General features: G+C 41.2%; 2 protein-coding genes across 4 annotated transcripts; one reads left to right on the plus strand and one right to left on the minus strand.

Annotated features, from left to right (window-relative positions):
• Positions 1 to 85: 85 nt before the first annotated feature.
• Positions 86 to 7,117, minus strand: LOC307240230 (transcriptional coactivator YAP1-like). Of its 3 annotated transcripts, XM_080013939.1 has the most exons (9): positions 6,911 to 7,117; positions 6,337 to 6,557; positions 4,913 to 5,112; positions 4,256 to 4,413; positions 3,792 to 3,893; positions 3,427 to 3,533; positions 2,441 to 2,559; positions 1,387 to 1,487; positions 86 to 997 (listed from the first exon to the last, which is right to left on the minus strand). In XM_080013939.1, exons 2-9 carry the CDS (start codon positions 6,538 to 6,540, stop codon positions 828 to 830), a joined length of 1,161 nt encoding a protein of 386 aa, XP_079870065.1. In that variant the 5' UTR covers positions 6,541 to 6,557; positions 6,911 to 7,117; the 3' UTR covers positions 86 to 827. The 3 variants fall into 3 exon arrangements, with proteins under 3 accessions (XP_079870065.1, XP_079870064.1, XP_079870066.1); XM_080013938.1 differs by having other exon boundaries at positions 6,337 to 7,114; XM_080013940.1 differs by lacking the exon at positions 3,792 to 3,893 and having other exon boundaries at positions 6,337 to 7,036.
• Positions 7,118 to 11,234: 4,117 nt separating this feature from the next.
• Positions 11,235 to 17,767, plus strand: angptl5 (angiopoietin-like 5). Its single transcript, XM_080013937.1, has 8 exons — positions 11,235 to 11,762; positions 14,053 to 14,218; positions 15,053 to 15,156; positions 15,238 to 15,331; positions 16,646 to 16,749; positions 16,843 to 16,963; positions 17,056 to 17,241; positions 17,348 to 17,767. Exons 1-8 carry the CDS (start codon positions 11,697 to 11,699, stop codon positions 17,668 to 17,670), a joined length of 1,164 nt encoding a protein of 387 aa, XP_079870063.1. The 5' UTR covers positions 11,235 to 11,696; the 3' UTR covers positions 17,671 to 17,767.
• The last annotated feature ends 3,231 nt before the right edge of the window (positions 17,768 to 20,998 follow it).

Raw genomic sequence — 20,998 nt, forward strand, 5'->3', positions numbered from 1 at the left:
CGACAGTCTGGTCCACCGCGGCCCGCTAACGTGGAAACTAGCGTTCGTTTTTTGTACAAACCACAATGTTAAACAGTAATAAAACAATATTAAACAGTTTATTAAACAGAAGCTGTAAAAATGGTTACAAGAGTGTGTGTGCGGGTTTGTGTGTGTATACACACACACACACACACACACACACATATATGTATACTATATATATATATATATATATATATATATATATATATATATAGCACACATGCATTTAAAAAAACATATCAAACAGTCCAGCGTAATATCTGGGAAGAAAAAAAAACTGCAATCTAATTTCCTTCAAAGGTCAGTTAATAGAATAATTAACATAGTTGCATAGAGTGTTATTCAAAATCGGGTGTCGTGTTTCCTTTGCGCATCTCGTTAGCTGCATTATTTTGATTCAATCGTTGACTCTGCTCCTGACCCGACCCTCCTGAAGTGACCTTGTACTGTGTATGACGTCATTCTCTGTCTACACAAAAGATGCCGAGCAAAAGAAGAGATACCTTAAAAACAAACGACCAAGTAGATACATATAGGCATGCTGTAAATTATATAACTAAAAGGGGAAAAGCCACAGAACGTAGAGACTGACAGGGCTCACAGCAGGACATTGCATTGAATATAAGTCACAGAGAAGTAATAATTGTAGTGTCGGGATAGATATATACATATATTAAACACAGCGGCAGAATATTTCATGATTAGTGTTTCTTGTACCATTTCTTCAACAGTGACATCTCCATACCTACGTGGCACTGGAAAACCATACTGTATATCCACATTTTGTGTTGTGTGTGCTGGGCCTATAGCCAGGTCAGCAGGCTGTCTTTGTCCATCTGTGAGCCAGACAGAACGGTCTCCATGTCCATTAGGAGGTCTGAACTTAGACCTTCTGGAATGCACGGCATTAGCTCCTCTGCCTCAGACATAGGCAGCCCGGACATTGTTTCCTGTAAGGTCTCCCCCGGGTCACCTGTCCAAATCAGATGAGACAGGTTGCACACACGGCAAATGAGGGGTTGCTCCACTTATAGTAATGGCTGTCTTTGGGGCTTAACTATCTCATTGCACTTATTTCAGGACTTTTTTTTTTTTTGCAAGGATGTACTAACTCAACAATTCTGGACAGAATACCTGCTCTGTGTTCATCAAAACAAGCGCATTGAAAGTGAGTACTATTAGTTGGCCATATTAATAATAAGAAGTTATATGTTTGATTATCCTTTGGTAAGGACATGGACCTGATAAAAAAAAAACATCAGCAATCCTAAATCAGGACTTTGACAGATCCAGCATTTGATATATCTAAATATAAATCCAGAAAATGTTTTGCCTGTATGTGTACGTGTGTGTTTGCGTTACCGGTGTCCATGTGCTCCATGGTGTTTAGCAGGTGTTCCGATGTGCGGGGTAGGCTGCTGACGCTCAGCCCACTATCCGTGCTCTCATTACGGGAGTGAGCTCTGCGAAAGAGCGGGCAGAACAAGCAGCATATACAAAAAGCATGAAGATAAGATAATGTAGAACCTAATAAATTCCATGGGGGATTCGAGAAAAGGGAGGGGACATTCTGGGACCGATGCCAGGGGCAGGCCATTTTACTCATCAGGAGAAGGTATGATTCAGCGTCTTGCTCAAGGACCAGACCAGACCAGACTACTCTGGAGCAGGGGGTTCTTAAACGTTTTGTCCAACCAAGGACCCCTTATATGATAGAGAATAAACTGAGGAACCCCTCACGCATATGTCCCAAAAATATATATTTGATATTAGGCCTACTTCGTACAACTCTACATAGGTTATGTAGAAAAACAAACACAAATCAAGGGAAATGTATTAGAAATATTTGTACTGCACCATTTAAAAATACAGAATATAAAAACAATAGATTAAATTCAATTAACATCAACAACATTAACAATTAACATAGTAGCGACGCATAATATCAAAACTCAAATCAAGAGAAATGTAATATAGAGAGAGGCGTGCGCACAGTGGCGAGGAGGTGCGCATGGCGGGATTTGGAAATAATTGTATACATATACATACATATATATACACATACATATATAAATGTATGTATGTATGTATGTATGTATGTATGTATGTATGTATGTATATATATATAGCATAAAAATATTATATTTCCCAAAAGTTTTAAGATGTAACCCTTCAAATTATACAAAAAATTACATATCTATATCTATATATATATATATATATATATATATATATATATATATATATATATATATATATATATATATATATATATATATTTTTTTTTTTTGTCAGGGCTAAGGACCCCTTTCGAGAATCACTGTTCCAGATTACCAATACCGGTCCCCTCCAGACCTCCTGAAAAGCAAACACACTTCTTAACATAACAATTGATCCACAACCTATAAGCCCTCACCCATTTAATGCAGGCTCATGGCTGGAGCTCCTGATTCGAACATCCAGAGACGACACGAGATTTTGCGTATTCCTCTCATAGTCCATGCCACTGGTAAGCATATTCCTCCCCCCTGCGTCCTACAACACAGAAAAAAAAGCGTGGCACAGTTGGTAATGGGAAAAAAAACTAAGAATACATGCAAGTCAAGCTATTACCGAGATAAAAAGCACAATGGAAACAGCACAACATTAGCAGAATGGAAATAAGACATAAATGAGAAAAATAATCATGGTTGGAGTTACTAATGCAATGTAATCGGTTAGATTATTGAGTTCCCGTCTTAAAATAGGAATTCATTCCACTCGAAAATCAAGCGCATTAAGATATTTATCAAACATAAAAACACATTTTAATCGAAGAAAAGAGGCCAATAGATATCTAAGATAAAAAACATGGACAACCTGATGAAACATGGACAGCCTGACAGACAGATAAGACAGATAGATCTCGAGGCTTTTATTTTTACACTTAATCAGAACTTCAAATTAAATGCAGCAGTTCACCTCAGAAAGATAGATGTATTAATAAGCCTATTAGACAGACAGACACTTTATTCATCCCCGGAGGGAAATTGCAGTGTCAGCAACAGCTCACATAATAAAATAGGCAGAAACAAATTAAAACAAATCAAGGGAACGATACAACGGTAACATAATATTAACGGTTAACTGTACACAATAAAATATAACAATATACACTAAAGCTTATGATAAACAACCAAAAGTAACCTAACAATGAGAGCAAAACAATGAAAAATAAATTTTGAAAATTAAAATAGAAATGACCCCCACAAAAAAAGTAAAATTAATAATAATAATAATAATAAATAGATAGATAGATAGATAGATAGATAGATAGATAGATAGATAGATAAAAACATGCTTGAGTCCAGTTCCATACGCAGCTTCATACGACACTAGATCCAATTCCGTTGGACCACTCACCGGTGCTGCGACTGACTGAGGGAGGCCCTGGTGTTTGCATCTGAGCCTTTCCTTATCCTGCCTTTGCTGTGTCCCAATGCCAATGAAGCCAGGGTTCACTTTCTGGCCTGGAAAATGACATTCAGCAAAAAAAAAAAAAAAGTGTTTGGACACAATAAAACTCAATAAAACTTTTAATTAATTGCAACCACAGGCACTTCACGACACATGTATGAATTTTCACGGGAATTTTTTTTTTTCCAAAATGTTGGTACGTTTTGTTATTTTCCGCGCCGACCTCCTGATGTGAAATCGGAGCACAGGCGTTTACATTGATGAGCATGAATGGGGTCAGTTCTGAAGACAGACGTCTGATTATTTGCTACCTAGACGTGGGTCAAGCCACGACGTGGACTTGCTGCTGTGGTTGATAAAGTACACCTCTCCCTCTGGAGTCACCGCCTGCTCCCAGCCTTCAGGCAGCGGACCTGAACAGTGGTGAATGTACATGGTGAAAAAAGGGTACAAAACAAGTAGAGATAAGTACTGCATAGTGCAGTGACGATGAACGCTGGCTGGGTTCTACCCCATCCATCCGTATCTCTTTGTGAAGCACACCCGGTTTGTTGCTTGGTGAGTTTTACAGGGGGGGGGAAAAAAAAAAAAAAAAGACGGATCGGGAGTTAATGGGTAAAGTGATAGGTTAGGGGAAAAAGCGGAGACCCCACTAGCGGCCGGCCTCATCCGATTCAATTTGGCGTATGAAAAAGGTTTCGGGAGAGATTCATTTGGTTTAGATGGAAAGCAAAGGAGCTTCATCAAGCGTTAGGCGGCAAGATGAGAATGATACCTGTTTCGGGGCCAATGTTGTTCGGTGCTTGTACGGACGAGGCCGTGTTGGGAAGGGGCTGGGCGTGGGCAGGGTTGCCGGTTGGCGGATGCGGGGGCGCGATCGACTGATGTCCGGGAAGACGAGGGTCATGCCAGGTTGTCGTCTGCTCCAGGTGACTACGAACACACGCAAGCAAACGAGCGACAGAGGATGAATGACGGTTTCACCGACCAATTGCTAAGCCGCATGCGGCTGTTATCCCTTGACTGGCTTTACCTGTACTACTGGAAAACACAGATAGACACACCAGAGCTTGCCCAATTGTTCATTTGTGTCATAGAAACGCAGGTTGTCAGGCTGTGCCATGTAACAAACGACATGGCTGAAGGCATCTCAGTCGCCAAACTTGTTTGTGTGTTTTTTTTCGGTATCTGGATCGAGATGCATGGCTTGAGGTTTTGTTCGGCTACCCAGATCCCTCCGCACGTGTTGTGTTAATATTTGAGTCACAGTCTCTCTTGAAAACGTGTCTGTGTGTTTAGACACACGGGCTTGGCTCGAGCCCGGCTTCACACCTATCCGACCGATCCGACTGTCTCGGATACGAGTGCGCATTCGGTGTGAAGCAGGCGTTAAGAGATCGTAGGCCACGGAGGCTACCGAAGGGGACCTTACTTGAGGAAGTATCGCTGGCCGGAGGGCGTTTTGGCCATCTCCCAACCGGGGGGGAGGGGCACGTCATCGGGGATGATCGGCGCCACTGCCACGACCGTCGCTTGGGTGGAAAGGGAGTTGACGGGAAGGGAGGCAGGGGAGGAGTGGGCACGGACGTGGTGAGGAGTCAGGGATCCGCACACTCCTCCGTCCGAGCTGGCCTGGGGCGGAACGAGAAGGATTGACAAATGTCATGAAATAACAAAGGTGTTAAGATGTATACACCAACGAGGGGGTGGGGGGGTAGATAAGTTAACCTAAGAGTCTAAGGTCAAAGCAGAGATATAATGACAAAAGATTACTATTATTATTATTATTATTATTATTATTATCCTTTATTGTTTCTCTGTCAGTTTATGGACACTTGATGGCATTTGTGGCCATCTAGGCAGTGGTGGAAAGGAACAAAGTAGAAGTACTTAGTTATTGTACTTAAGTGACTTACAAGTATATTACATTTGATAGACTTTAATCTTTTACTCCACTGCATTTCAAGGCATAAATATATACATACTGTACATACACACACACACACACTTTCTACTCTGATACATTTCTGACACAGTTGCGTTACTTTATTTAAAAATTAATACATATGAATTATTTAATTGATTGATTTATTTAATTATTTAATTATTATTTTTTTCTTTAGAAGCAAGCCAAAACAAGAGCTTAAAATCAGGGACTGGATCTATCAGACTTCTCATTTAGGATTCCTCATCCATGATTCATAAGCTCCATGTCTTTATAAATGACCATGACAACACTGATACCAATGGTTCTTTTTGTACATTTTAATCAGGATCTGCATGAGAATCTCATCTGCAGAAAAAAAAAGCTACAGTAGACACTGGCTATGACAAGTACTTTTACTTGTAATACACTTTTAGTATACTTAAGAGCAAGCACTCACAGTGGTGGGAAATAACAAAGTTTCAAAGACTTTCAACTTTTCCTCCACTACGTTTCGAAGCAAATATATATATCTACACTTTTAACTCTACTTTTAGTTTATTTTTCAAACATGGACTTGTTATTTATACACATTCCATTTTGAAAATCTGAATGGATATACATGTGCACTCTTTGAATCAGGATTTATATTTATATCTATCAAAATCAAGACAATGATCAACACTCTGGTACAGAGCTACTTTATGCTGTATTATAGACTGAATATCACAAGTACTTTTACTTGAAATACTTGAAGTACATTTAACCTTTAACCAACATCCTTCATCTACTTTTACTCAGGCAGAAACGTCAACACGGTGCTTTCACTTTGACCAGTCATATGTGTGCGTGCGTGCGTGTGCGTGTGCGCGGGCTCTGTGCGTGTACTGGAGGTGTCACGTGTACGTGTTACTTCTTGCACCGCCGCACACCTGTCTGGAGTGTCCCCTGGGGTCGGGCGGCCTGAAGAAGGAGTCCGGCAGCTTCCTCATCCTCATGGGCAGGGAGGCGGGCTGCCTGGAGCCCTTGTTGGGGTTCATCACCGCGTTGAACAGCGCCTCCAGGTCCGTCTGCGAGTCCCCGCGGACGTGCACGACCTGCTGGCCCGCCGGGGGCGCGCCGTGATGAGCGTCCATGGCCTCCAGCAACCAATCTGTCACACCAAACAACGGCAACAACAACAACAACGACAACAACAACAACGACAACGACAGAGTCAATCAGAGAGCGCGCGGGGTTCCCACGGTCGTCGAGGCGCCTCGGCACTGTTTACAACTTCTGCGTCGTTCTCTGGTTCCTTCTTGAAAAGTGCGCGTTTCCAACGCCAGTACAGGCGTCAAAACAAAGTGCGCCGTTTGAAAACAGGCGACAGAGTTGTTGAAAAAAAAAAAAAAAAAAAAAGGGGGAGAGAGAGGAAAAAAAAAAAAAAAGTTTGGAAACTCTTCCCCAAAGCAAAGCAAAGCAAAGCAAACACCCAGAGCGGCGGCCACGAAGCCTCCCACATACCTCCAGAGCGGCCAGAGCGGTATCCGAAGCCTGCAATCCTGCAGATATTTGGAAGGAAATCACGGCGGAAAATCAGTGCGAAAGTTACCAAAAAAAAAAAAAGAGAAAAAAGTATCTCCCCCCCCCCCCCGCCGCCCGTGCACGCTTTGAGTTCAAACAAAAGCTTGTTGTTGTTTTTGTTGTTGTTTTGTTGTTGTTGTTGTTGTTGTTTCCAGGGAGCGAAAGCGCTCTAACGGAAAGTTTTTAAACCCACTTTGTGAACTTTTTTTTTTTTTTTCCTCTCCTTCTCTCGCATCAACTCCCAGTCCACATTCATGTGATAGTGCTGAGGGGCGGGGCTGCGGGGTTAAAGCCGCCGCAGTGGCGAAATCTGGCCAGACACACGAGTATATCAGTGAGACTACTTTTATTATGACGGTCATTCTGATTATTATGACGATTATTCGGATTATGATTATTATTATTATTGTTATTATTGTTATTATTTTTATTATTGTTATTGTTGTTATTATTATTATTATTACCGTCGTTATTGCTGTTATCATCGTTGTCGTTTTTAAATATGTAAAAGTCACCTCGTCGACATACGGACCGAGGATCACGACACGAAGACCGGCGCTGAGAGGTGTCGGACCTCTCCCACCCAGTCAGATCCCTCACACGCCTCCCACTCTTGCTTTTTTGACCGCTTCGCCCTGACTCGTCTTTGAACCTTTTGACGTTGTTTTCTCCTTTTTGTGAAGAAGTTTCGAAAAGTGCCACACAAATAAAGTAAAGCAAATAAAGTTGTGATTACAATTACGATGGTGGTGATGATGATGATGATTATTACTATTATTATTATTATTATTAGTAGTAGTAGTAGTAGAATCGTTATTGTTATAACTATTATAATAATTATTATCATCATTATTATTATTATGAAGGGAAAGGGAAGGGAAAAGCAAGATGAAAATATCCTCTAAAATGAAACGATGAATAGGAACGGAGTGTGTCCCAGATGTGCGTGTGTGTGTGCGTGCGTGCGTGCGTGCGAGCGTGTGTGTATTCAGTAATAGAGTTGGGGGGGGGGTCGAGAAAAGTTTTAGACTGGGTCGTTGAACTCCGTCTGCTGCTTTTTTTGGGGGGAGGGGTGGGGAGGTGGGTGGGGGGGCTGGGGAGGTGGGTTATGGGATTTGCGGAAGTTGCCATGAGAAAACATCCGTCCGTCCCTGTTGGGGCCATGCAGTCTCAGTACACGCGTTTTGTTTACGCCAGAGTCTGCTGGCCCTCTGGTGGAAAGCATTCCCACAGAGCATGCAGTCCGAAATAACAAAAAAAAAAACACAGCTGAATATGATGAATAAGTTATCTGAGGAATTTTATTGTTCTGTGCTGTACAAACGAAGCTGGGCTGGGTCGAAATAATTGTTATTTTTAGGAAATAATAATAATAATAATAATAATAATTATTATTATTATTATTGTTATTTTCACCATCATCATCATCATCATCATCATCATCATCATCATCATCATCATCGTCATCATCATCATCATTATTATTATTATTATTATTATTATTATTATTATTATTATTATTAACAATAATAATATTATTGTTATTATAATATTATATGATATACTACTACTACTACTACTACTACTACTAATAATAATAATAATAATAATAATATAATACAAATAAATAATAACAAACATAGCTGCAGGCAGGGTCGAGTTTAGCCGTTTTATGTACGATTACAATTTCCCCGGTTCTGTGAAACGCAGCACAAGTTCCGAAAAGCCGCCGCCTGCTCGTTGGCTGTAAATCACAGTTCGTCAGTGGTAGTGACGTGCTGACGACTTTCTTTGGATTATTTATAGTTTTCCGCGTTCAAGTTTTCTGATGGGTTACGATTCCGTGAAATGCGGTATGGACCCCGACAGTTTGTGTCTGATGACTCCTTTGAATCCCGAAAAGATGTCTTTCTGTGATTATTCATCATTTTCCAGTTCCTGGTTTTCCAATGTGTTCTGAGTCCACGAAACGCAATCACATTCTCCTACAGTTTGTATGTTACAACTTCCTCGAATCCTGCAAAGTAAGGAGGGATACGACGCCACATCTAACACGGGGTTAGATGCCAACAGAATGCCTGAAATTTAAAAAAAATAGTGCTAGTTTGTCTGTCTTTGAATTCCCGGTTCTAATGAGACCTCAACGTGTCCGTGAGTCCAGAGGTTGTCATGTTCCAAACACTTTTAGCCTGAAAAATGCCAAGGAGAAAAATAATAATAATAAAAATCCAAACAATAACGATAACAAACTAAAAAGTAAAATGCATTGAATAAAAACATTTCCGTCGGCCTCCTTTGATTTTGTCATCTCTTCCTCATTTATCAATATTAGGAGCAACACTTCACCAGGAACCTTTACAAAAAAGTTCTTCCAAGGAGTGTAGACCTATCTCCATTCTAATACAATCACATACATCACTGTATGGACAATCCGATTATTTATATTATTATATTTTTCTTTATTTATTTATTAGTTAGTTATAATAGTTGTTTTTTTTTGTTATATTTGTTGTTTATCATTAGGTTTAGTGTCTATTGCAATATCTTTAACAGTTAGGAGTTTATTGTGTATTTTCACATTTTTCCACATATTGCCATTTTATTTCTTGTATTTTTATTCCATTTCTTTGTAATAAATGGCAATTATTTTATGTGATCCATCTATCTATCTATCTGGTTCTATCTTTCTACCAATCAATGTAGTGCCAATGACAAACCAATAGAGGGCTCTATCATGCTTTAATGCCTGTAAACCCTCTTTATTATTTTTTTATTTATATTTTTTATTTTCCACATATTGCTACCAAAATAAATCTCTGCTACCCAGCATTTAATAATACATTCAACATGTGTGAGATTTGGGGTTGGGGATGGAGGATCAAAGTATTGAACCAAATGCCCTGCTGCTCCATGACATATACAGTTGTATCTCATCAGAATCTATGAATATCATCCAGACAGACACACACACACACGCACGCACTCACACACACACACACACGCACGTACACACACACACGCACGCACACACACACACACACACGCACGCACGCACACACACAGACGGTCTACCCTCATGAATCATAGCCGTTCAAAACATAAGAGCACCATACGATGCATGTAAGAATGATATGTTGTCGGTCTGAAGTTCATTATACTCATTTTCGCGCTTGACGCTCATTGGCCACTTTACAAGAGCATGTAACATAATACAGATGTAGGCGCCCAAGGGTAAAGGCACCAGGCTTTCGCATTCCATTCACTGACCATGGCTGTAAACTTATAAGGGTCCCGGGATTGCAAAGCACCAACGTTCATACACAGCCTTTTTATTTTGTGAGGAGCTCCAGCAGTCTGGCTTCAGCTGGACCCCGACTGCAATGTGAAGGCACACTCTGTTACCGATCACTGACCTAAAAAGAGGAGTCGGACCTCTTGAGAAGTTTGGGTGACCGTGGGGTGGATTTCGTTGACGGGGTTTAATCTAAATCAGGACTAAGCTCATCCTACTTAAATGAATCCAGAATTTAAAAATGCCTTTCTGAGGCGTTGCTTCATTTCAGATGAGTTAGTTGTAGACTAGGAAGTCCTGGACTGAGGTGATGAAGGACTAGTCAGCTCCTTCTGTCTGCTCTTGGTGCTGGTCTTAGTCCAGATGATCCATTTCCTCTATTGTCAAGGTCGACCTGGAGGCCCCACGTCCATTAATCCAAAGATAAAGCTGCCTCTGGTCAGGTTTCATTTAAACCTTCACTTAGACCCAGATTAGCTCCGATCTTCCTTCTGGAAATCAGATTTTTGAAACCAACACCAGGGCTAAGTCTGAGACTATTTTAAACCGTGACTGAGAAAGGCCGTTTCAGTTAGTCCAGATTAAAAGTGGGATTTAGTCTAAGAATAGGCCTAATCTGTGTCTGTGAAACCGGCCCATGGGGGGGGGGGGGTTTGGTGTTTACAGGAACAGCTGAGCTAGAGTCTGGGAGATTTGCCACATAGCCTTTGGTTATTGGTTACGCTGCACCCTGTCTGGAGCTACACACGTCCCTTTCTCACCTCAAAATGATACTGTGTGTGTGTGTGTGTGTGTGTGTGTGTGTGTGTGTGTGTGCGTGTGTGTGCGTGTGTGTGTGGGCGAGAGAATTGCACAGTGCTGTGAGGTGTCCCATTTCCTTTCCACATCTGGTTCTCATGCTCGAGGCAGGATGCAGCCCCGTAGCTGGAGAAAAAAAAAAAACCAACGAGCTTACGAATGGAAAGACTTAGGGACGGACAGGGCAGGGAGGCCTCAGGTGGTTGATCCCTGTCAAATATCTGCTGTCGGTACACCTCCATCACATCCAACATCTGTAATTCCCGAAAGCAAACGGCTCTTTCAGTACGTTACAGTCTCTACAGATATATCTTTTTAACACGGGCGTTCGGGGGAAAGACAGAGAGGGACACAAGAGGCAGCAAAATAAAAGAAGAAACAAACCACACGGGAGGCGCAAAGAAACGCAGACAAATGAGCGAATGGAGGACGGAAGGCAAAGGAAAAAAGAAAGAAAACGAAAAGGAAAGAAAGCAAAAGCGAGGAATGTTATTCATGGCCTGAAAAGGGACAGGCGGACAGTTTTTGGGTTTTTTTTGCTGGGTGTTTGCTGCTGACGGAGGTCCAAGTTCAGCCCCGTTAGTCCTGAAGCACAGAGTCAGAGCAGCAAGCACACGTTGAGACAGGACGGACACCATGTGGATAGCTGTTCTCCTGCTGCTGCTGCTGCCTCACCTGCCTTCCTCCGCCAACACCTCCACAGTACGTACACGCTCGCCTTAAGTGTCCATTTAGTGAGTGACCAGCATATCATCAATCTTCTCTTCAAATCTGGTTTATTTGCAGCTTGGTGGTTAAAGCCAAGTGACAGCTTAATTATTATTATTATTATTATTATTATTATTATTATTATTATTGTTGTTGTTGTTGTTGTTGTTGTTGTTGTTGTTGTTGTTGTTGTTGTTGTTGTTGTTGTTATTATTATTATTATTATTTACTTCTGTCCATTGCTCCTTGAAATTGTATGAGGAATGATTTAAAATGGCTTATGAACACATCAATAAAAAATATGGCATCTGTCAGATTGTTCTCAAAAAGGATTACAAAGAATGTTATGGCTGGCTGACTAGATTTATGATGAAATGCAGAGAATCCAGTGCATTTATTTACAACACGGGAACCGGGGACTGTCGATGCTTGGTTTTCTCATGTTCTGTTATTATCTTATCGCTTTCTGACTGAATATTGCTTGTAGATTACGGAAACAAGTCAATAATATGTGCTTTGGGGATAAAACTATGCTAACCCATGAACAAGCAAATGGAAAATGCTGCTTTAGATAATGTAAATAGTTGATCGAAACAACTAAAACCAATCTTTGTTGGACAGAGCGACTTCAAGACAGTAATCTATCTTAATAATACACAGGAATTATATCTGGATATATGTTGAAGATGTAGATGGAAGAATAAGGGTTATAATTATTATTGTTATTATAATTGTTATAATTATTATTAGGGGTCCTGCCCAGAGGGCGGGAGCCTTATTGTTTTTGTGAATGAAAAACTGACGTCAGTGGTGTGTGGATGTCAAGGATCCGCTGTCAATGACCAGTCTGGTCAACAAGCGGGTCCTCACCAAGATGGTGGCACGTGCAGATGTAACTGACATAAGAACTTTATGGATGCCATGGATTTGACAGTTCGACCATGGCGTTGTTGGAGTTTCATCCAGATCGGGGGTTCAGTATTGTGGAAGAGGTTTGTGATGTATGCTGCAACAAAGAAATCCTTGCACGAGTTGACAGTGTACACAGATCGCCACACACAGATATAGTTACCACACACAGATGTAGTTGTGACTGGACTTTAGCTAAAGGAATATAAGAAACAAACTCTTAACCATATGAAGTTACAAAGTGACAGGTATTATTTTAATGCTATATTTATCTTTATTATGTTTGAAAAAAAAAGTTTAAGTATTACCAGAAGACAATTGGATTAAACAAAGCAAAGTGTATTAAACCTTATATATATATTATTTAGTATTTATTATCATTAAAGGTTTATAAAATACATTATAATTGTGAAGGCGGTTTTCTGTTGATTAACAAAGTGCCACAAAATAATTCTGATCCCCAAAATGGATTAATAATCATGATAAATAATCGTGATCACAATATTGATCAAATAAACGGGACTATGAGTTTAGCCACAATCATGCAGCCCTACTTCAGAATGATAACCGCCCAACAAAGTGACGCGGAGCAACCGATACACATCAAGGCCGGCAGTGGCTGTAAGTAGGGGTGGACTCAGCCAACGCAAACGTGCGTCTTGCCCACCCAATCAAAAGTTAAGAAAGCGTTGCAAGTTTGTATCGGGTTGAGACGGGAGACAGCAGGAAGTGATGCTGCGTTCCAAGGTAACTCAGAAAACTGCTTTGTGTCAGAAGGAAGTGATGCTGCATTCCACAGGAACTCCGAAAACTGTAATTTGTGTCAGTAGTCCCCAGGTCTGTTATTTTGGTAAACTGAACATATTATTCGTGGTTAACGGGGGGTTTTCAGCTTATGTTGTGTAGTAATACATTAGCTATCGTTTATTTCCATTTTTTGTCTTGCTTTCATATTGGTACAATTGCTTTGACTAATCTGACCCATGCATTGCTGCCTGCAGCTTTATTTATTATTATTATTATTATTATTATTATTATTATTATTTAAAATATATTATAATAACATCAATAATAATAATGATAATGATAATAATAATAATAATAATAATAATAATAATAATAATAATAATAATAATTGTTAGGTTTCAAATAGTCATAAATAATCTGCTGTCTACATATAATAACTCTACTTTGAGAATAGAGAATACTTTTTTGTAAATATCCTAAGTAATGGGTAATAATGTGTGTAATTTCAGAACTAAAGGAGTTATCGTGTTATAAAGGTGTGATAGTGGGTTATAGAGGCTTTGCATGTTATAGTTAGAAGCATTATAATAGTTAATTGTCATGTTTTTCTTAATCTTTTTGCAATTAGGATACTAAAGGCAGCAGTAACCAATCGGAGATACACAATGAGGACTTTCCTGAAGCTGCAGTGAAAATGCTCAAGTCTCTGAAAGGGGGAAAGGGCCAGGAAGTGTGCTCCATTCCATGTGATGTCACGGCCAAACTCCTACGAGATGAGAAACATTCCGTTTGTGGTCAGTTACCTGTCCAGTACAAACTGCAAAATACCCCGACCCAAAATGACTCCAAAGTAAAGTACCACATTGACATTTCTACATGACCAAATGCATCTAAGTATTTGTTGTAAAATATATTTAAACTATTTAAAGTAAAAGCACTTGTCTTGTCATATCCAATGTGTTAATATAACAGAGCCTAGACTGACAATTAACAAAAAAAAAAATCAGATTTTCTTTTCCTTTTTAACAAAATTTACAAAAAAAAATGGAAGAAATAATGACATTTTAAGGGAATTATGAAAAAATTGTCAATGATATATATTTTTAAACTAAAGTAATATGACTGTGGTGTTAGAAATGCAGTAGAGTGAAAATTATATTATTTTATTTTAAAATAAAATAATTATTTTATTCTTATTTTAAAATTATAGATACAAGCTTTGTAATGTAATGGTTCTGTCGTGGAGTAAAAGCTGAAAGTCTCTTGAACCAAATGTACCTACAGTACTACCTAAGTAAGTACAGATACTTGATAAAAGTACTTAAGTACAGCAACTAACTACTTGTACTTAGTTATTCTCCAACCGTGTAATGACATTGATAAACTTATTTTATTTTCCTTATATTATTACGATGCACTTATTATTACGATATACTTATGTAACATACCTTGAAATTACACTATACTTTCAATTAACATGGCCGCCATCTGCACATATTGGACTGACAGACAATATTTGAGAAAAATCATAGTTGGCTGCACAAGTGCTACTCCCTGTTAACTTGGTGATGTGTAAAAAGCTGACACATAAGACTTTATTAATACATCATGTGTGCCTCCTCACACAGGCAGCATACAACAGTCTCTGATGGCGTACGGGCGCAGCACCAGAAAGCTGATCAGGGACGTGATGGAGGAGCAGCACAGAGCCCTGGATTTCCTCACCAGTCAGGTAAAGTTCCCTTCCCTCAGGGTGACAGTGTCTCCCACTGTCCGAGCGGCTGACAGTACCGATGTAGTGTCGCATTTCCAGGTGATGGAGCTCATGGCCAGGGTGCAGACCCTCAGCACAGAGGTCCAGAGGAGCAACACCGAGATGTACTCTGTCAAACCTGTGCAGTCCCATGGTAACGCAGTTCCACACACACGCAAGCATGGAAACACACACGCTTTCAAGGTAACATGACTTCACATATTGTCCGAAAACCTTCTTTGTTAATTTGGAAAAGCTGAGGCTGATTTTACTTTTTATTGATGTTATGATGAGCCCACTACGTACAATTTTACATTGCATGTGGTCTCATTTGTATGCATGTTGTACGTTTAATGTGGTTTCTCGGACACAGATAAAGTCTAATCTTAGACTAAATCCCACTTTTAATCTTGACTAACTGAAACAGCCTTTATCAGTCATGGTTTAAAATTATGTCAGACTGCCCTGGTCTTGGTTTAAAATATCTGATTTCCAGGAGTAAGATTAGAGCTAATCTACGTTCAAGTGAAGGTTTAAATGAAACCTGACCGGAGTCAGGTTTATCCTCTGACTAGTCCTTAATTACCTTTGGGGCGGTTTCGCAGACAGGGTTTAATCTAAATATACCAAACTAATCCTACTTAAATAAATGCACAATTATAAATGCCTTTCTGAGACGTTGCTTCATTTCAGATGAGTTAGTTGTAGACTAGGTAGTTCTAGACTAAGGTGATGGAGGACTAGTCAGCTCCTTCTGTCTGCTCTTGGTGCTGGTCTTAGTCCAGATGATCCATTTCCTCTGTTGTCAAGGTCGACCTGGAGGCCCCACGTCCATTAATCCAAAGATAAACCTGCCTCTGGTCGGGTTTCATTTAAACCTTCACTGAGACCGAGATTAGCTCTTATCTTCCATCTGGAGGTTTAGGACTAGGGCAAGTCTGAGGATATTTCACACCATTACTGAAAAAGTCCATTTCAGTTAGTCCAGATTAAAGGTGTGATTTAGTCTAAAATTGGGCCTAATCTGTGTCTGCGATACCACCCCTAAATCAAGAACTATCTAATCTTAAATCAAGCAACGTCGCAGAAAGGCGTTTTAAAAATCTGGATTCATTTAAGTCAGATTTTCTCCCTGTCCACAAAACTGTTCCGTATTGTTTACACTTTGTTGTATAATATGGTCAAATGAGCCCCTAAAAAGTCAGGAAGTGGTTTGGTGATCATACCATTATCTCATCTTGAACTCATTTCCATCTGGATTGTGTATACAGTATCAGAAAACAATGTAATCAAAAAGACTGAGAATTAAAACCAGATGTGGAGGAGGCCCAACGAGTCTCTGGAAAAGTGTTAACACTGCTGACTCGTGTTGCCCATATCAAGATGATCAATGCTGAATAAGGCCGTGTGGTACTTTACGGGGAGTGAACCTGATGAAAACGGAGATGAATGTGCTTTCGTCGGTCAGGGCGAGACTGCAGCGACATCAAGGACAACCTGATCTCGGTGGTGCCAAAGATCCCCAGTGGGATTTACATCGTTAACCCGGAGAACGCCGACTCCTCCTTTGAGGTAAAGGCAAAACGATTCCCCATGTGATTCACAGTCAGTCAGTCAGTCAGTCAGTCAGTCAGTCAGTCAGTCAGTCATCAACGTTTGCCGCAGGTATTCTGTGAGATGGACTACATGGGGGGTGGATGGACGGTGATCCAGAGGAGGACGGACGGATTGGTCGACTTTAAACGGCCGTGGGCGGACTACGCCAACGGCTTCGGACACCTTCCAGGTCAGATCTTATGAACGAACTACCCGGGCTTCGAGGGGTTACATCCCCTGAGGGTCTGACACACGTGTTGGTTTGCCTGTGTGTATTTGCAGGGGAACACTGGTTGGGTCTAAGCAAGGTGTTCCACGTCCTAAACCAGAAGGAGACCAGGTTCCAGCTCCACATAGCTCTGGTCTCCCATGAGGATACGACCTCTTACGCCTCGTACGATGACTTCCGGCTGGGCAATGAAACCCGGTTCTACAGCATACACCTGGGCAGATACGCGGGCAGTGCAGGTAATCAACGTATAGAAATACCTACCGGCCCCCACCCTGCGGGGTAGGGAGGGGGCCGGCAGGCCACTTTTTCTGTTCGCTTTTTTTTTTTTTTTTCACCGTCCAGGCGACGCCTTCCGCGGTTATAACCAGGAGCAAAACCAGGACACGGCTCCGTTCAGCGCCTCGGATGTGGACAACGACGGCTGCGTACCGTTCTGCTCCATCAACAACCGCTCGGTGGAGAGCTGTAGCAACCAGCACAACCAGACGGGTTGGTGGTTCAACCAGTGTGGCCTGGCCAACCTCAACGGCTCCCCGCTGGACCCGGACCAGGGCAAGGAGGAGGGCAACACCCACATCCTCTGGGACACATGGACAGTCAACGGCATCCCCCGCAGCATCAAATCCGTCACGATGAAGATTCGGAGAATAACCACTAATAATTAAAGTAGTTACGGTTGTAAGGTTGTCTCTTCATCCTGTGAACGGTGGAGGAGAGGAGAATTGCCCTCCCATTTTGTGTACGCACTAATAAAAATAAAGAACCAGCATTTGTTTCTAGGCTCTATTTGATCACCTTAACGCTAATCTAGATAATACACAGTTTGGTACTTCTCATGATTGTTAATTAATGGCACGGTTTACATGGTGATTTATTTGACAGATGACATCCATTCTTAAATGCATTGTATAGATTTTAGATACATTGGAAGAGTTAAAAGCATGTGGCTCAGCATGTGGGTGTAGGGGTGCTCAGTGTTCAATTTGAAGTTTATAAATTTAAGTTTATATTACCCAAACTATGAAATCTTTTGATACAAGTCGTAATACTGTATCTGATATTTTCCCCCACGTTTCCCCACCATAGGCTTGATCCTCATATTGCTGTAAAGAGAGAGTTTTACAGCCGCCCTCAACTGACGCTCTATGATGCCGCCAAAACTCAATGGCGCACTTATACCACCACCACCATAACATGAATGAAACATCAGAGATCTCGATGTTTATGGTCATCAAGTGTGTCACATGCCTTAACAAAACTCCCACCCACAGCAAAGTGTTGTTTTTTTTTGTTTGGGAAAATTTAGGCTCCAAAACAAGTAAGATCTCAAGATCTCAGGGGTCTACTAAAATTTCCAGAAGGCTTTTCTGCGAGCGGTGCCGTGCAGCTTGTTGAAATGTCAAAGACAGGTGCAGCCTGGAGCTGTTCCCATGGAGTCTTTGTAGTCCCATGGTCCATTTGGAGTCCCATGGTCTGTGGAGGCTGACAAGAGACAAAGAGGCCGGGGTGACAGGAATGACAGCGGGCGTGGCGCGCACCATGTGCGGCCATGGACGCAGGTCGCCACAGCGTCGTTGGCTGCAGTTACTTGCATGCACGGAAGGAGGGCCATCAAAGCTACCACGGCGACTGCGTGGAAACCCAACGATACAAGAAAGATGGAAGAAAATGGTCTATCAATCACTAATGGCGATCACCGATGTCGCAATCTTGTTTCACACAAGTATACAGTGATCAGATATGCCAGACAGTAACGGCAAAGTGTCATTATTAATATTTTTTTTGTTTGTTTTTAAGAATTTAGTCACAGTGCCGCACCTGATAAAATGTTTCCAGTAGATGACGCTGTGAATCTCTCAGAAGTATAAGTGTATGCGTGTGTGTAAATGTGTGTAAACAGCACATAGCTGTTACTAACGATTAGTACGTCACGGGAGACAAAAATGATGAAAGTGTTCATGAAAATCCAAATATACCACTAATAATTAACATCTGTATGTATACACTCACTGAACACTTTATTAGCAACACATGTACACCTACTTATTCATGCAATTATTTAATCAGCCAATTGTGTGGCAGCAGTGCAATGCATAAAATCATGCAGATACGGGTCAGCGGCTTCAGTTAATGTTCACATCAAACGTCAGATTGGGGGAAAAATGGAATCTCAGTGTTTTCGACCGTGACATAATTGTTGGTGCCAGACGGGCTGGTTTGAGTATTTCTGTAACTGCTGATATCCCGGGACTTTCAGGCACAACAGTCTCTAATGTTTACTCAGAGTTGTGCAAAAAAGAAAAAACATCCAGTGAGCGGCAGTTCTGTGGAGGTAAACGCCTTGTTGATGAGAGAGATCAACGGAGAATGGCCAGACTGATTGGAGCTGACAGAAAGGCTACGGTAACCAGGTGACCACTCTGTACAGTTGTTGTGAGCAGAAAAACATGTCAGAAAGCACAACACGCGGAACCTTGAGGCGGATGCGCTACAACAGCAGAAGACCACGTCAGGTTCCACTTCTGTCAAGCCAAGAACACAAAGCTGAGGCTGCAGTGGGCACAGGCTCACCAAAACTGGACAGTTGAGGACTGGAAAAAACGTGGCCTGGTCTGATGAATCTCCATTCCTGCTGAGGCACAGGGATGGTAGGGTCAGAATTTGGCGCCAGCAGCATGAATCAATGGACCCAACCTGTCTTGTGTCAACAGTCCAGGCTGGTGACGGTGGTGTAATGGTGTGGGAATTTTTTCTTGGCACACTTTGGGCCCGTAAATACCTATCAATCATCGCTTGAATGCCACAGCCTATTTGAGTGTTGTTGCTGATCATGTGCATCAATCATCATGGCCACAATTTACAATCTTCTAATGGCTACTTCCAGCACGATAATGCACCATGTCACAGAGCAAAAGTCGTCTAAAACTGGTTTCACAAACATCTCCTTCAGTGGTCTTCCCAGTCACCGGATCCGAATCCAATACAATCCAATACCTTTGGGAAGCGATAGAACGGGAGATCCGCAGCATGAATGTGCAGCTGACAAATCTGCAGGAATTGCGTGATGCAATCATGTCAACATGGAAGAACCAGAATCTCAAGGAAATGTTTCCAACATCTTGTGGAATCCATACCAAGAAGAATTGAGGCTGTTTTGAGGCAAAGGGAGGCCCCACCCAGTATTAACGTAGTGTTCCTTATAAAGTGCTCAGTGAGTGTATATATATATGGTTTATATATGTAAAACTTTATATAACTTTTTAATATAACTTTTATTTCATTATTTATATAAAAAAGAAAAGAAAAATATGATGCTGTATATATATTGTTTCAAAATTATTAAATTGATAAATAATTTTTTTTTAATAACATTTTATACTATATATACTATATTAAAGTGTTACTTTGAGGTCTTTGCACTCCACCATGATGACTCAAAATATTCTAGATACTACAATATCACCTCTCATGCTTGTGCCAACGGCTGATGCACTGCAGTGTATCAACCGTGTGTGTGTGTGTGTGTGTGTGTGTGTGTGTGTGTGTGTGTGTGTGTGTGTGTGTGAGTGTGTGTGTGTGTGTGTTTGGCCTATTTCTTTTTTACTGTCAGGTTAATGCCATGGTTCAGTGCTGATGATTGTAGTGATGGTGTGGGAGATCGGGCTCTCTGTGTGGTCCCTGTAGTGTGTCGTATGTAACGTCAGCATTAACGACAAGATCGCACCGGGGGGAGAAGAATCGGCGCACACGCAGATAAACCTTCCAGGTGCAGTGTAAATAAGCTCCTCCTCACCCTGAGACTGTGTACACTGGAGATGACAGTGTTTGTGTTCTAGAAGTTCTAGTCTGCTCGCGTCTGGTTCTTTTCCAACACTGTGGCGACTTCCCTCTGCCCCATTGTTCTCCACATAAAATGTCAACACGTAAAATGGTTGACGAGCCCAAAGTGATTGACCTTCGCCCGTGTTTGGCCCTTAAAATGTCGTTGTCTTT

Source organism: Zeus faber (genome assembly GCF_960531495.2).
Source record: "Zeus faber genome assembly, chromosome: 14".
Lineage (NCBI taxonomy): Eukaryota > Metazoa > Chordata > Actinopteri > Zeiformes > Zeidae > Zeus > Zeus faber.

Coding starts and splice junctions, on each gene's coding strand:
- LOC307240230 (XM_080013939.1), bottom strand. CDS start 6,540: ATGGACGCTCATCACGGCGCGCCCCCGGCGGGCCAGCAGGTCGTGCAC. Junction 2,560..3,426: donor CTCAGTCAGTCGCAGCACCG/GTGAGTGGTCCA, acceptor TCTGTGTTGTAG/GACGCAGGGGGGAGGAATAT. Junction 998..1,386: donor CATGGAGCACATGGACACCG/GTAACGCAAACA, acceptor TGATTTGGACAG/GTGACCCGGGGGAGACCTTA.
- angptl5 (XM_080013937.1), top strand. CDS start 11,697: ATGTGGATAGCTGTTCTCCTGCTGCTGCTGCTGCCTCACCTGCCTTCC. Junction 16,750..16,842: donor ACGCCGACTCCTCCTTTGAG/GTAAAGGCAAAA, acceptor CGTTTGCCGCAG/GTATTCTGTGAGATGGACTA. Junction 16,964..17,055: donor CGGCTTCGGACACCTTCCAG/GTCAGATCTTAT, acceptor GTGTATTTGCAG/GGGAACACTGGTTGGGTCTA.